The 17,500-nt window shown below is 39.6% G+C and overlaps 1 protein-coding gene across 5 annotated transcripts in view; it reads left to right on the top strand.

Annotated features, from left to right (window-relative positions):
- mrps5 (mitochondrial ribosomal protein S5) overlaps positions 1 to 17,500 on the top strand; it is a 123,280-nt gene that overhangs the window by 53,220 nt on the left and 52,560 nt on the right. The window contains exon 2 of one of the 5 annotated variants that reach the window (XM_062059526.1): positions 3,937 to 3,991. The exons of 3 other annotated variants lie outside the window; for them this stretch is intronic. In XM_062059526.1, coding sequence (XP_061915510.1) covers positions 3,937 to 3,991 — 55 coding nt within the window. Of the gene's footprint in view, positions 1 to 3,789; positions 3,992 to 17,500 lie in introns of those variants that run through there. One more of the 5 variants, XM_062059524.1, reaches the window with a different exon arrangement.

Below are 17,500 nucleotides of genomic sequence, written 5' to 3'. Positions count from 1 at the left end.
ATGGTCCCAATACAGAAAACTATTGCATCTAATAGAGAATGTCTCATTTGCACCCCAGGTGGTGAAATCTATCAAAATGAGGGTGGTCCCAAAAAGGAGGGATTTTTCCAATTGACTGCATGTCGGTTTTAAAAGTGCTCCCCCTCTGGTCAACATATGAAATAACAAGTGTGTGTAAAAATTTGAAGTGTTCCCCCTCTGGTCAACATATGAAATGACAAGTGTGTGTAAGGAATTGAAATGTGCCCCCCTTTGGCCAAAATTATTAAAATAAATATGTATATAGAGACATGCTATAATAACTTGAAGTAAATAATCTAGAAAGGGTGGTCCTAAAGAGGTAGGCATTTTTCAGAAGTCTCAAGAAGGTAACAAATACAAGAATGTGTGTGTGTGTGTGTGTGTGGGTGTGTGTGTGTGTGTGTGTGTGTGTGTGTGTGTGTACGTGTCTGTGTGTGTGTGTCTTCTTGTGTTTCTATCCTTTTTGAGACATCAACAAGGAAAAGTACCTTCCACATGAGGAGCGGTAAACAAGTTAGGACATAAATCATGGTCCCAATATAGAAAACCATTGCATCTAATAGAGAATGTCTCATTTGCACCTGGTGGTGAAATCTATCAAAATGAGGGTGGTCCCAAAAAGGAGGGATTTTTCAAATTGACTGTGGGTCGGTTTTAAAAGTGCTCCCCCTCTAGTCAACATATGAAATAACAAGTGTGTGTAAAAATTTGAAGTGTTCCCCCTCTGGTCAACATATGAAATGACAAGTGTGTGTAAGGATTTAAAATGCGCCCCCTTTGGCCAAAATTACTAAAATAAATATGTATATAGAGACATACTGTAATAACTTGAACTAAATAATGAAGATTAAAAACCAGTTACAAACAAAAAATTCAAAAAAATAATAATTAACTAAAATATGATGGTTTTTATATTTGCATAGTATGCATATATTATCAGTGTTGTAAAAACAAATCTTTATATATCTAGAAGGGTGGACCTGAAGAGGTAGGCATTTTTCGGAGGTCTCAAGAAGGTGATAAATACAAGAATGTGTGTGTGTGTGTGTGTGTGTGTGTGTGTGTGTGTGTGTGTGTGTGTGTGTGTGTGTGTGTGTGTGTGTGTGTGCGCGCGCGTGTGTGTGTGTGTGTCATCTATGTTTTTGTTTGTTCAGTTTACCTTTGCATATTAATGAAACTTTTACTTATTAGTGCGGAATGGTCACACTTACTGCATATCAACGTGTGTGTGTGTGTGTGTGTGTGTGTGTGTGTGTGTGTGTGTGTGTGTGTGTGTGTGTGTGTGTGTGTGTGTGTGTGTGTGTGTGTGTGTGTGTGTGTGTGTGTGTGTGTGTGTGTGTGTGTGTGTGTGTGTGTGTGTGTGTGTGTGTGTGTGTGTGTGTGTGTGTGTGTGTTTTTCTGTCCTTCTTGAGACATCAACAAGGAAAAGTAGCTTCTATATGAGGACTGGTGAACAAGTTAGCACATAAATCATGATCCCAATACTGAAAACCATTGCATCTAATAGAGTGTCTCATTTGCACCCCTGGTGGTGAAATCTATCAAAATGAGGATGGTCCCAAAAATTAGGGATTTTTCCAATTGACTGTGTGTCGGTTTTAAAAGTGCTCCCCCTCTGGTCAACATATGTAATAACAAGTGTGTGTAAGAAATTTGAAGTGTTCCCCCTCTGGTCAACATATGAAATGACAAGTGTGTGTAAGAAATTGAAATGTGCCCCCTTTGGCCAAAATTACTAAAATAAATATGTATATAGAGACATACTGTAATAACTTGAACTAAATAATGAAGATTAAAACCAATTACAAACAAAAATACAAAAAAATAATTATTAACTAAAATATTACGGTTTTTATATTTGCATAGTATGTATACATTATCAATGTTGTAAAAACAAATCTTTATATATCTAGAAGGGTGGACCTGAAGAGGGAGTTCATTTTTCAGAGGTCTCAAGAAGGTAATAAATACAAGAATGTGTGTGTGTGTGTGTGTGTGTGTGTGTGTGTGTGTGTGTGTGTGTGTGTGTGTGTGTGTGTGTGTGTGTGTGTGTGTGTGTGTGTGTGTGTGTGTGTGTGTGTGTGTGTGTGTGTGTGTGTGTGTGTGTGTGTGTGGCATCTATGTTTTTGTTTGTTCAGTTTACCTTTGCCTATTAATTAAACTTTTACTTATTAGTGCGGAATGGTCACACTTACTGCATATCAACGTGCACGTGTGTGTGTGTGTGTGTGTGTGTGTGTGTGTGTGTGTGTGTGTGTGTGTGTGTGTGTGTGTGTGCACGTGTTTGTGCAAGCGTGTAGCGTGTGGAATGAGAGTCCTCCTCAGCAGATGTGTATTTTGTTAAGTGATGTCTCCCAGTATCTCCAACTTGTTGTTGATGGGGAAGGGATCTGTAGTTCCTCCTCTACGTCACAGATCACGTGACTGGCTTCCTTATTAATGACACGGCCAGGGAGCATTTGCGCCCTCATCTGTGCGCTATGCTGATTGCGCCTCCAAGAGCGCAGCTGCGCGTGTGAGTCCTGCTGCAGCCGGCAGCTGCAGTCAATCTGCAATCAGCGCACGTGTCGTTGATGATCTTCCTGGGCTTCTTAAGCCAATGCAGACCTGCGAACCGGGCCAGAACGTAACCATCCGTTCTTGTATCGTAAGCGATCCTTTAGCTCATTGCAACCTTGCTCTCTCTCTCTCTCTGTTTTCTCTCCCTTGGTGTTTGATTGGTCCTGTGTAGTGATGGGTTGATGAGGCCTCATGAAGCGTTTCGACACATTGCAAAACTGTATTGATACTGTGTCGATACTGTGTCACTAAATACTGACATCTGCTGGACATTAAAAATCCCTACAGGCAACCTATGGACCGACTCAACTGACACTGATTTTATGACCTAGTATATACAGAATAATATAAACCAAGTCATTGTATTTCATTTAGGATTATTTCATATCTTCATTTAAATAAAAATATATTTTTATCTTTTTTAGATACAGTCAATAAATAATGTGAACATGTATCGTGACTAGTATGGTAGAAGGTGGGGATTGAACCCCAGTAACCAGCAACCCTCCGATTGCTGGCACGGCCACTCTACCAACTTCGCCACGCCGTCATTCCTGTACCTCTCTCTAGTAACAGTAGTGATGGGTCCGGCAACACAGATGCATCGGCGCATGCGTCGAGCTCATAGAGCGAAACCCTGTGTCGGTGCGCGTACCGCTTTTAGAAAGTCACGTGACCGATCATGAGCTGCTTTGGTCACGTGACCGATACGCGAACTGTATCGCACTGACGCCTCCTCTGTGCCCTGTGAGCAACGTTCCCTCTAAGGTGCGCGCCTGCGCAATTGCGCACTGCTCAAGCGTCCTCCGCGCTCAGCAAATATATGCCGCGCACCAAATCAAACCCATCTGAATCCTAAACAAAATAAACACATTTATTCTGTCATTTTGAAATGCAACTTTGAGTGACAGTGACAACAAGCGGCCCTAACGGTGTTCGTCAACAACACGCATTGCGCCGCTTCCTAATAAACACAGTTTGGCGCGCAGGCGTCAGTGCGATACAGTTCGCGTATCGGTCACGTGACCGGAACAGCTCATGAGCGGTCACGTGACCAGAACAGCTCGTGTTCGGTCACGTGACTTTCTAATAACAGCGATACACGCACCGACACAGGGTATCGCTCTATGAGCTCGACGCATGCGCCGATGCATCTGTGTTGCCGGACCCATCACTAGTCCCGTGTCTTCCTTGTCGTCCTCCCAGCAGTCTGCCTTTGTTCCCATGTTGATGAGCTGTGCGTCTCATCATTCCTCGTTCCTTTGCTTCCCGGACTGCCTCTTGGATTTCGACCTCCCGCTTGGACACGGACCTTCTTCCCCCCCCCCCCCCCCCCGACTTCCTGCCTGCTCACAGACCTCCGAGCTCTGCCTTGTCCCTCCTGATCTTCCGCCTCACATTCGACACTACGGTAACACTCAGCAGCCAATCTCCACACATAGTCTTACACACACACACACACACACACACACACACACACACACACACACACACACACACACACACACACACACACACACAAACCTTTGGATTTTTGTCACACTCCATTCTCTAGTTTAGATTATATTAAATATTGTTTGATTATTATATATATAGTAAATATATATAAAAAACACATAGAGTTACGACGCCCTCTTGTGGTCTGTGCCGTCTACTCCCCTCAGTAAACATAACAATTAACTCTCAAAATGGCTCGGGAATCTATGTGAGATTGATATTATTTTGATCATATCTATTTATTCGCACATTTTCGAAGTCTTTTGGTGTCATAAATCAGATATATATGATAATAGCTTCAATACAGAGGCAACTTGTTTTTCCGTTCTACTGCTACTTTAAGTATAGAATATATCGTGGGAAGAAACACTGCAATATTCAGTAGTTTTGTTTACACTACAGACTATCAGATGATGTTGATGATGTGACATTGAGTCGGAGGGGGACTACCATCGCCTTCAGCCCAGTAACACTCACACAAACACACGAGCAGAGAGCAGGATGTTCTCTACAGTGTCTGCTGCAGATATTAAGAGTGGCCTACATGGTTTGTCCCTAAGGCCAGAGTACGTAGCTCCATGTCAAAGAGAATTAAAGTTGCAGCTTTCATCTCGGACAGTCTGCAGGCCCTCGTCGCCTCAGCTCAGCTCTGCATGGTTCTGTTTGTACTGCGGGCCAAAGACTCTCACTGCAGCCATTACTCCACGAGCAAACATGTTTTGTGTCGTCAGCACCTTGGGGGAACACTCGCTCCATCTTGGACTGTTGTGACGACCGATATTTTTTTACTCTTTACGCAGCTGGAGTAGCTTCAATACTTCTTGATGATTTTAGCATGTGACTGTCAATATTTCTATCATTAGAGAGGATTCTTGTACTCTGCCGTGCGTATACTAAGGCAGGTGTGTCAAACTCATTGAATATGAATATATATATTTATTAGAGATGTCCGATAATAACGGGCTGCCGATATTATCGGCCGATAAATGCTTTAAAATGTAATATCGGAAATGATCGATATCGGTTTCGAAAAGTAAAATTTATGACTTTTTAAAACACCGCTGTACGGAGTGGTACACAGACGTAGGGAGAAGTACAGAGCGCCAATAAACCTTACGGCTTTTCACACACACAAGTGAAAGCAAGGCATACTTGATCAACAGCCATACAGGTCACACTGAGGGTGACCCCTTCCCCCAACCCCGCCCACCTCAACCTCCTCTTGCTCTCTCAGGGAGAGCATGTCCCAAATTCCAAGCTGCTGTTTTGAGGCATGTTAAAAAAAATAATGCATTTTGTGACTTCAATAATATATATGTCAATATATATGCTTTTTTTTTCATAACTTGAGTTAAATTATTTTGGAAAACCTTGTTACATTGTTTAATGCATCCAGCGAGGCATCACAACAAAATTAGGCATAGTAATGTATTAATTCCACGACTGTATATATCGGTATTGGTTGATATAGGAATCAGTAATTAAGAGTTGGACTATATCGGAATATTGGATATCGGCAAAAAAGCCATTATCGGACATCTGTAGTATATATATATATATATATATATATATATATATATATATATATATATATATATATATATATATATATATATATATATATATATATATATATATATATATATATATATATAGTCGAGGTTTTGGTGGTTTATCTGTTATACAGTGCTCATACCAGGGTAGAGCAGAATATACGTTAGCCTCTGTGTTTTTTACTGACCTATTTCATCCCTACAAGCCTGTTTCGCAGGTTTCTCGGCTCTTCAGGAGATTTTATTGAAGTGTCTGTTGTTGTTACATATATATATATAGTATGGTACATTACATGGGGGTGTGGCCATTGTTTCTTGTTTCTGTGCCGGCATGATGAGACTAGTTCGTTGCGTTTGTTTAAAGTGGCTTACAGTGCAGCTAAAAGATGTAATTTTTTTTTAAAAATGATATACCACCCCAATATGTCCACTTTATACAGTATATATATACATATGTATATACACTACCGTTCAAAAGTTTGGGGTCACATTGAAATGTCCTTATTTTTGAAGGAAAAGCACTGTACTTTTCAATGAAGATAACTTTAAACGAGTCTTAACTTTAAAGAAATACACTCTATACATTGCTAATGTGGTAAATGACTATTCTAGCTACAAATGTCTGGTTTTTGGTGCAATATCTACATATGTGTATAGAGGCCCATTTCCAGCAACTATCACTCCAGTGTTCTAATGGTACAATGTGTTTGCTCATTGGCTCAGAAGTAAGGCTGCAGCTAATGATTATTTTTCTATCGATTAATCTATAGATTATTTTATCGATTAATCGGTTAATCTATACATTTTTTTTTTCGATTAATCTATAGATTATTTTTCCTTTTACCGATTATTTTTTATTTTATTTAAAATGAAGATGAAAAAATAAATGTAGGCCAGTTTTTTCAAAAGGCATGGCTTTTATTTACAAAAAAAAAGAAGGCCACTCAGTCAACATTGACAACAACATGACAAAATATTCTGTAACAATGTAAACATTTAAATCTTTTAACATTTAACAAAATTAAAAGTAGCTTATTTGCTTTTTAATGTGCAAATATAAAAGTAAACATCCAGTGCAAATCTTTATATTCTGCAATAGTACAAGCATTTTAAAAGTAAAATTATTGCTTATTTTGCTTTAAAATGTGCAAAAATAAAGATAAACATCCAATACAAAAAAGTGCAAAACGAAATATTCTGTAACAGCAGTGTAAACATTTCAACAAAAGTGAAAGTATTGCTTATTTGCTAAAATGTGCAAAAATAAAGATAAACATCCAATACAAAAAAGTGCCAATCTAAATATTCTGGAGCACTGTAAAAATTAAGTATTGCTTTTAAAATGTTTAAAATAAACATCCAGTCCAACACAGTACACAATAACCAATTCTACTCATTCCAGTGAGTGACTACCAGTTGTAATGAAGAAAGGTTAGCATGTCTACATGCTCTGGTTCTTTTCTTGTTTACAATATTCCCAGCAGCTGAAAATAGGCGCTCAGAAGGGGTCGATGTGGCTGGAACTGAGAGGTAATTAGCCTTCACCTCAAGCCAGGACTGCGAGTGAGCTGAGCTGCAGTTTAAGTTTCTAGAAGGTCAACGGGCTCATAGTGATGTTACTAGTAGTTGACAGGGAGGTGTTTATTATCATTTGGGGAGAGTCCGCTGCCTGATGCTCACCTGCTAAACACCTATCTGCTCCACGCTGAAGCGCTGACTACATGCGCTCTGAATACACACTGCTGATTGGCTGTTAGCGCTTTCTGTGTACCAATCAGATGGTTGTGTGGGTGGGACAATGCTGCGTGCTGAGACAGAGGCAGAAGGAGCAAAGCAGCTTGTTAAGACTTTAGCTTTGCTTAGAAACTCGTTCGGTACACCCCCGTACCGAACCGAAAGCCCCGTACCGAAACGGTTCAATACAAAACACGTACCGTTACACCCCTAGCAGATACAAATGACACATTCATGTTTTTGTGTAATGATGACAACGTATGCTAACGCGGACGATTGACTAGTTGATGGTTTTCTTTTCAAATGTTCGTTCATAGCCGTTGTGCTGCTATGATAGGCCATTTCCGCTCCACACAGTGTGCATACAACAACATTATTAGGCTGTGTATTGAAATACTCCCACACTTTTGACCACTTTTGGCGTGATTTTTCCCCCTCGCTCGCACCGTCTGCTTTGCGCTCCGCCATGACGGTAGTGTGACGTAAATATGCGACGCGTCGACGCACAAAAACGGCGTCGACGTATTTACGTAACCGATGACGTTGACTACGTCGACGCGTCGTTTCAGCCTTACTCAGAAGGCTAATTGATGATTAGAAAACCCTTGTGCAATCATGTTCACACATCTGAAAACAGTTTAGCTCGTTACAGAAGCTATAAAACTGACCTTCTTTTGAGCAGATTGAGTTTCTGGAGCATCACATTTGTGGGGTCAATTAAACGCTCAAAATGGCCAGAAAAAGAGAACTTTCATCTGAAACTCGACAGTCTATTCTTGTTCTTAGAAATGAAGGCTGTTCCACAAAATTGTTTGGGTGACCCCAAACTTTTGAACGGTAGTGTACATATATACTGTATGTATATAAAGTTAAAGTACCACTGATAGTCACACACACACTAGGTGTGGTGAGATTACCCTCTGCATTTGACCCATCTCCTTGTTCCATCCCCTGGGAAGTGAAGGGAGCAGTGAGCAGCAGCGGTGGCCGCGCCGGGAATGATTTAACCAATTCCAACCCTTGATGCTGAGCGCCAAGCAGGGAGGTAATGGGTCCCATTTATATATTCTTTGCCCAAGGACACAACGGCAGTGACTTAGATGGCGGAAGCGGGGATCGAACCTGGAACCCAGCTGATACGGCCGCTCTACCAACCGAGCTACGCCACTCCAATAATAATGCACTGCAAAAAGTCAGTGTTCAAAAACAAGAAAAAAAAAAAAAATTAGGGGTATTTTATTTGAACTAAGCAAAATTATCTGCCAATAGAAGATAATTCAGCTTGTCAAGACTTTCCAAGACAAGTAAAATTAGCTAACCTCAATGAACCCAAAATTACCTTAAAATAAGTATATTCTCACTAATAACAAGTGCGCTTTTCTTGGTAGAAATTTTTTTTTGACCTTTTTGCTCAATATGTTGAAAAATATTCTTAAATTAATGTAAATGCTAGTGCCATTATCTTGACATAATGATATGCGCTCGGCATCATGATTTTTTTTTCATGCTTGAAGTAAGAAATTATTACTTTAAAAAAGCAGTTTTATACTTGTGAGTGTTGATGACACAGCTTTGCAACAGTTGATATTCTAGTTTCAAGCATGTTTTACTCAATATAGGTTATAATAATATATAATATAGCTATTGGGCTGTTTCTAGTTTTATTTTTATTATCTTTTATTACTATTATTATTATTACTATTTACTTTTTCTTTTTTTTTAACACTGTGGCACTTTGAGGTTGTTTGCTCAACGTAAAGTGCTTTTTACAAATAAAATCTATTATTATTATTATTATTATTATTATTATTATAAAATCTCAGCTATAAACTGTAATATCTTACTGAGATCATTTAGGACCAAAACCCTTAAAACAAGTAAAACACTCTAACATCAAATCAGCTTAGTGAGAAGAATTATCTTATCAGACAGAAAATAAGCAAATATCACCCTTATTTCAGATATTTAATCTTACTTAGATTTCAGTTTTTGCAGTGTGTGCAATACATAATTTGGCGGGCCAGATTAAATGAGTTGGCGGGCCACTTTTATATGACATGGTGGGCCAGATTTGGCCCCGGTCCTTGAGTTTGACACATGTGATATATATTTTGACATGGATGCAACTGGGGCGATTAATGCGGGCATTTCCACAATGTGACATCACAAGTGGAGCTTTTATAGCGGCCCGGCAGTCACGCCGGTGGTGCACGATGACGTACAGGGAGTGAGACGTCGCCTTCGGACTTACAGGCTATGTGTCTCATGACACAATAGACCATTGTCGTGTGGTTTAAGATGATACATTGAATGAATAAAGTAATAATATATTGTATATGGGAGCTTTTTCCCTTTTAATGCACGATTATAAACATCTTTTTACTACTACTACTACTTCAACTCAGTGGCCTAGTGGTTAGAGTCTCCGCCCTGAGATCGGTAGGTTGTGAGTTCAAAACCCCGGCCGAGTCACACCAAAGACTATGAAAATGGGAGCCATTACCTCCCTGCTTGGCACTCAGCATCAAGGGTTGGAATTGGGGGTTAAATCACCAAAAATGATTCCCGGGCGCGGCCACTGCTGCTGCTCACTGCTCCCCGGGGGTGAACAAGGGTGATGGGTCAAATTTCACCACACCTAGTGTGTGTGTGACAATCATTGGTACTTTTAACTTAACTTTTTTTGTATTCAGCCAAAAGTGGAATTACATCCATGGCCGTGCTATTAGCTGCTGGATGTCAGCCACACGTCACGAAAAATAACATTTACTTGTGGTGTTTAAGTAACTCGGGACGCAAGGAGGAGTATTGAGTGGAGTGTCAAAATGACACCCAGAGCTTCAAATGGAAAAGCATGTATTTACTCTCTCCCCACTTAAAATAGCCAACGTTAATCACAGCCTTGCTTGGGGTTGTTTTAAAAGCGTATTGTGTGTTCCTTCTGTGCCACAACTCCCACTCTCTGTTGTTGCCCACTTTGTACAACTGGAAGTATTTTAAGCCCCTGTCGATTGTCGTGTGTTTAATGCAGCAATAGTCAGTGTGTTGATGATCGGAAGGTCCCCTATTATGAAAAAAAGTGACTTTTAAACTACAACTTGCAATTTCGGTAGGAACAGCGTGTAAATACCCTATGTGCGCAAGCCGCTGAACCGCCGATTTTCAATTGGGGGGGAATTATTGGTAATTCCGGGTGATATGAGAATTCTTAAAACCGGGAAACATGCTGGCCTGAATGTCAACTGACATCAAGTCCAAACCACACAAACATAAAACATTAACATTAGCCGGTTGTTACAGTATTCCATCCATCCATTTTCTACCGCTTATTCCCTTCGGGGTCGCGGGGGGCGCTGGAGCCTATCTCAGCTACAATCGGGCGGAAGGCGGGGTACACCCTGGACAAGTCGCCACCTCATCACAGGGCCAACACAGATAGACAGACAACATTCACACTCACATTCACACACTAGGGCCAATTTAGTGTTGCCAATCAACCTATCCCCAGGTGCATGTTACAGTATTAATTGATATATTTAGCCTATTATTTGCACACTATTGACAAGTGATTTATCGAAACTTGACCACCGAATAAAGACTTTGATCACCGAAAATCGCGCTACCGAAACCGGATGAAAACAAAACACACATTGTGACTGTCTTGAGCATTGTGATCATGTCTGCAATGTGGATGTCATTTTTATATATACACTACCGTTCAAAAGTTTGGGGTCACCCAAACAATTTTGCGGAATAGCCTTCATTTCCAAGAACAAGAATAGACTGTCGAGTTTCAGATGAAAGTTCTCTTTTTCTGCCCATTTTGAGCGTTTAATTGACCCCACAAATGTGATGCTCCAGAAACTCAATCTGCTCAAAGGAAGGTCAGTTTTGTAGCTTCTGTAACGAGCTAAACTGTTTTCAGATGTGTGAACATGATTGCACAAGGGTTTTCTAATCATCAATTAGCCTTCTGAGCCAATGAGCAAACACATTGTACCATTAGAACACTGGAGTGATAGTTGCTGGAAATGGGCCTCTATACACCTATGTAGATATTGCACCAAAAACCAGACATTTGCAGCTAGAATAGTCATTTACCACATTAGCAATGTATAGAGTGTATTTCTTTCAAGTTAAGACTAGTTTAAAGTTATCTTCATTGAAAAGTACAGTGCTTTTCCTTCAAAAATAAGGACATTTCAATGTGACCCCAAACTTTTGAACGGTAGTGTATATATTCCAAAGACATGCACCTGGGGATAGGTTGATTGGCAACACTAAATTGGCCCTAGTGTGTGATTGTGAGTGTGAATGTTGTCTGTCTATCTGTGTTGGCCCTGCGATGAGGTGGCGACTTGTCCAGGGTGTACCCCGCCTTCCACCCGAATGCAGCTGAGATAGGCTCCAGCACCCCCCGCGACCCCGAACGGGACAAGCGGTAGGAAATGGATGGATAGATAGATGCAGATATACCCGCGGAAAGCCATCTACAAAATGTGCTAATATTAAGAGGACATCCTACACCCTAAGTAAGATTAAATATCTGAAATAAGGGTGATATTTGCTTATTTTCTGTCTGATAAGATAATTATTCTCACTAAGAAGATTTTATGTTAGAGTGTTTTACTTGTTTTAAGGGTTTTGGTCCTAAATGATCTCAGTAAGATATTACAGCTTGTTGCTGAGATTTTATGACCTATTTTGAGTAAAACATGCTTGAAACTAGAATATCAACTGTTGCGAAGCTGTGTCATCAACACTCACAAGTATAAAACTACTTTTTTAAAGTAATAATTTCTTATTTCAAGCAGGTAAAAAAAAAATCATGACTTTGACACAATTGTGTCTCATATAAGAACAGATGGACTTTGCTGTTTTATTTTCAATGAAACAATAGAAAATACGTACTCATATAGTAGTACACTTGTTATTAGTGAGAATATACTTATTTTAAGGTATTTTTGGGTTCATTGAGGTTAGCTAATTTTACTTGTTTTGGAAAGTCTTGACAAGCCAAATTTTCTTGTTCTATTGGCAGATAATTTTGCTTAGTTGAAATAAAATACCCCTAATTTTTCTATTTTTTTTCTTGTTTTTGAACACTGACTTTTTGCGGTGTAGGCTATTTTTCCTTGTGTTTCAAAGGGAGACGCTTAGATCACTCAGTATTTCTGGCGAGAGCATTATAACATGTCAGCTTTTCAGTGTAACGAAAGATATGTGTTACAATGATAGTCAAAGAGCGACCAAAATGGGCAAAGGGGCTAAGTCAGGGGTGTCCAAAGTGCGGCCCGGGGGCCATTTGCGGCCCGCAGCTAACTGTTTACCGGGCCGCCACACATTCTGCAAAAATTGCAAAATTGATAATATTGCAATGATTTAAAAAAACATTTAAAAAACGTGGAATGAGGTGAAATCTAACAAGAAAAAGTTGCAATGTTGACACAAAGCTGCCATGCAGGCTGTTTTTTTTCTTCTTTTGTCTTTGTTTATTTTTCTTTTTTTTGCCATTGCTAAAAAAAAAAAGACTAAAAATCTATGTTATAATGAATGATTACTTAAAAAATATCACTTTAAAATGTTTCATGTGGAAAAAATATTGCATATATTGTGTGGTTGCCATAAAAAAAACATCAAAGTTTTATTTGACAAAAGAGCATAATACAAACAAAATAATAGTTCAAACGTAAAATCGACAGATATATCTGAAGTTGATACTCGTAATTTAAGTGTTAAAAGTAAAAAAAAATATTAAAGAATTAAATCAATGGTGTCCTGCATTATTGATCTTTTAGGGCTCTAATTACTAAATACTGCATATTTCAGTTTTGATATAAAAAACAAAGTTGTCTTTTTTTTTTTACTTTATATCAACCTGAAGTTGATATGGAGATTTACTGTAAGCGTTAAATAAAAAATAATAATAATTTGACTTATTTTTTACATTTTAATGACTGAGACCCTTTATGGTCCCCGGGAGCCCTAAATGTTAAATATAATAAAGTAAAAATATCAAAATGTCCCCCGCATGCTTAAATTTTTCCGTGTACGGCCCTCAGTGGAAAAAGTTTGGACACCCCTGGGCTAAGTGTATAGTAAAGGAGTATTTCCTATTTGGAATAACTTTGTGTAGGGGGGAGATGTAGCCAGCGCTGCCTGCAGGAGCAAAAGTCAGCGCCGCTGTCCGTGGTGCTGAGGACGAGCACCATCGGGCAGGGGCGGGGCATGTGCTGACGGCGAGACACAGCTGGCAGGTGATTAGATTTCACAGGTGGTACGTGTTAATCTAATCATCCGTTGTCTTTAACAGTGAGCGGCCGGGTGCAGGGGGAGGGGAGGAGAAACTTGGAGAGACTTGGAGACGAACATCTGAAAAGATTGTTGTGTTGTTGAAAGAGCATTAAAAACTTGGTTAAAACGGCACGCCTGGCTCCTGCGACGTGTAATAGTGGAACGAATAGGAAGCGACTTCCACACTTTGCAAAGATAAACTTGCTCAAATGTATGTAGCCAAATTTCAGCCCGGTAACCTTCCAAATTAAATGATTTGTCGAAGAAGTAAAACAAAAGCTGCAGAAAATAGGCGTTTTTTGGTCAGAGGTGACTGAAGGGTTAAAACTGTTAGCCGTCACTCGACGCCTCCGTTCGCTGCAGTCGAGAGCTGACAAGAGTGACTCAGACCTTTTTACATAAACGCCTCCGATCAAGCGTGCCATTACCAAACAATCATTTCCGAGAGGAGTTCAACGGTTTCTTTCGACAGCCGCCCGACACCGCCCGCTGTCGCGCAGCTGGGCGCCCGTGATTGCAGCCCTGCGCTCTAAGGAGAGAAGAGGCCGTAATGCAGAGGAAGCGATGGCGAATACGTCGGATAATTACCAGCAATCATGTCCAGGGGCTAGATGCCGATTGGTGGCCTGCTGCACATGCAGAAAGGCCCCCTGAGAGCCCTCACAACGAGAACACTCATTGCTCACCGGAATCTTCAATCATCGAGCTGTACGGATACCAGAATCATGTGTTCATTCACAACATTTTCACACAATTTGACAACATTCCATTTTTCCAGCCCTGCCTCTACTTCCACGCCTCCCTCCGCGGCTTCAAATTACTGCCCGTATAATTGTTTCTTATGACGGGATAATTGATGCCAGGGAAAATGAGGCCCAGCGGGGTGCAGAATTTATTGTCAATAATCCGTCAAAGAAACTCCCTGTAGTTAGACATTTTGAAAACACTCATTGCAGCATAATTATGATATTCCTCCACAAACTTCTCACTTCTAACATCTTGCAGACAGTTCTTGCTTTTGTTGCCAGACGACTTGTACTCTTCAACTGGAAACTTCTCAAACCTCCATCTCACAACAGGTGGTTAAAGGCGGTTTCACTTTCTATTACCATTGAAAAGCTTAGATTTTCCCACAAAGACCTAAAGACATGGAGACACCTTTGCCTGATTGCAGCGACTGAGCCAACTCCCTCCCCCTTATTAATTCTTTTTTTCTGTATTTTCATATTTTTTATATATTATTACTTATAATGTTAAAGGCCTACTGAAACCCACTACTACCGACCACACAGTCTGATAGTTTATATATCAATGATGAAATCTTAACATTATAACACATGCCAATACGGCCGGGTTAACTTATAAAGTGACATTTTAAATTTGCCGCTAAACTTCCGGTTCGAAACGCCTCTGAGGATGACGTATGCGCGTGACGTAGCCCGGGGAACAGAGGTATGCCTTCCACATTGAAGCCAATACGAAAAAGCTCTGTTTTCATTTCATAATTCCACAGTATTCTGGACATCTGTGTTCGTGAATCTGTTGCAATTATGTTCATTGCATTATGGAGAAAGAAACTGAGCAAGCAAAGAAGAAAGTTGGCGGTGCGAAACGGACGTATTTTTCGAACGAAGTCAGCAACAACAGTACACAGCCGGCGCGTCTTTGTTTACATTCCCGAAAGATGCAGTCAAGATGGAAGAACTCGGATAACAAAGACTCTAACCAGGAGGACTTTTGACTTCGGTACACAGACGCCTGTAGAGAACTGGGACAACACAGACTCTTACCAGGATTACTTTGATTTGGATGACAAAGACGCAGACGTGCCACCGTGAGTATGCAGCTTTGGCTTCTAAACATTTGATCGCTTGACCGTATGTGCGCAACTTTTTTTTTGCGTATGTACGTAACTTTTTTAAAATATATAAGCTTTATGAACCTTGGGTTAGGTGAACGGTCTTTTGGGCTGAGTGATTGTGTGTGTTGATCAGGTGTTTGAATTGTATTGGCGTGTTCTATGGAGCTAGGAGCTAGCATAGGAGCTAGGAGTTAGCATGACAAAGACGTAGGTGTTTTTATGCAGGATTAATTTGTGTCATATTAAATATAAGCCTGGTTGTGTTGTGGCTAATAGAGTATATATATGTCTTGTGTTTATATACTGTTGTAGTCATTCCCAGCTGAATACCAGGTACCGTGAGTATGCAGCCTTGGCTGCTAAACATTTGATAGCTTGACCGTATGTGCGCGTCACGTACGTAACTTTTTAAAAATATATAAGCTTTATGAACCTTGGGTTAGGTGAACGGTCTTTTGGGCTGAGTGATTGTGTGTGTTGATCAGGTGTTTGAATTGTATTGGCGTGTTCTATGGAGCTAGGAGCTAGCAGAGGAGCTAGGAGCTAGCATAACAAACACATAGGTGTTTTTATGCAGGATTAATTTGTGGCATATTAAATATAAGCCTGGTTGTGTTGTGGCTAATAGAGTATATATATGTCTTGTGTTTATTTACTGTTGTAGTCATTCCCAGCTGAATATCAGGTCACCCCCGGCTCTCACAGCATCTTCCCTATCTGAATAGCTTCAACTCCCCACTAGTCCTTCACTTGCACTTTACTCATCCACAAATCTTTCATCCTCGCTCAAATTAATGGGGAAATTGTCGCTTTCTCGGTCCGAATCTCTCTCACTTCATGCGGCCATCATTGTAAACAATAGGGAACTTTGCGTATATGTTCAACTGACTACGTCACGCTACTTCCGGTAGGGGCAAGCCTTTTTTTATCAGATACCAAAAGTTGCGATCTTTATCGTCGTTGTTCTCTACTAAATCCTTTCAGCAAAAATATGGCAATATCGCGAAATGATCAAGTATGACACATAGAATAGATCTGCTATCCCCGTTTAAATAAAAAAAATTCATTTCAGTAGGCCTTTAAAGCACAAATAGTACCTCTCTCTAACCACATTAAAGGAGACAGTGAGCTATGAGCTCATTTTTAGGAGCTTTGCTTCCATGCTGAAATTTAATTTACAATAGCTATGTATACTACAAGTCTTATTTAACTGCTTTTTGAGAAATATTTTAAAAAATTCAATAGCTTTATGACTGTACCATATCATCTCAAAATAAAGCCGTATAGATGCTGTCTAGTTTAACATACTTCAAGTTTTATTCAGAAGTAAAAATAGTTTACTGATTTTTGAGAAAATTTTAATTTTTTTTAAATTTTCAATAGCTTTAAGACAGTACAATATATTTCATTTTTATTTATCTCCTTCATTGATGTGCATCTTTGATAGACAAGTATAACACAATTATTCAGTTACACCGTTACACACCAATGCCTGAGAAGGAGCAGGATGAAGAAAAATCTTATATTTTCCTGCCCCCTTCACATAATACATAGTCTTACTTAATGATATGTGAACCAACAATTACATCCAAATATAACGAAAACAAAACAAAACAAAACAAAAAAAACACAAGTGCAAAACTTCATGAAGTACAAACCGAACAAAAAAACAAAAGAAGTAATATACACCTCACGGGATGATACAAAACAAATACAAAACCAGGCAAAAAACAAGTAAATTAATAAATATATATCATCTCAAAGAACACATGACTTATAGATGGTGTCTAGTTGTTTCTACTAACAGTCTTATTTTGGGGGAACACTGTATTATTGATGTTTTAGGAATATTAAAACATTTTATTTTCTATAGCTTTGGGAATATAGAATATATTTAACGTGAAAAAACATATGACGTATAGACAGTGTTTATTTGTTTCTACTACAGGTCTTATTGTGGAGAAAAATATTTTACCGATTT

This window comes from Entelurus aequoreus, linkage group LG09 (assembly GCF_033978785.1).
Source record: "Entelurus aequoreus isolate RoL-2023_Sb linkage group LG09, RoL_Eaeq_v1.1, whole genome shotgun sequence".
Classification (NCBI taxonomy): domain Eukaryota; kingdom Metazoa; phylum Chordata; class Actinopteri; order Syngnathiformes; family Syngnathidae; genus Entelurus; species Entelurus aequoreus.
The sequence above is the reverse complement of the archived record's forward strand: the minus strand, read 5'-3'. Positions and strand labels throughout refer to the sequence as shown.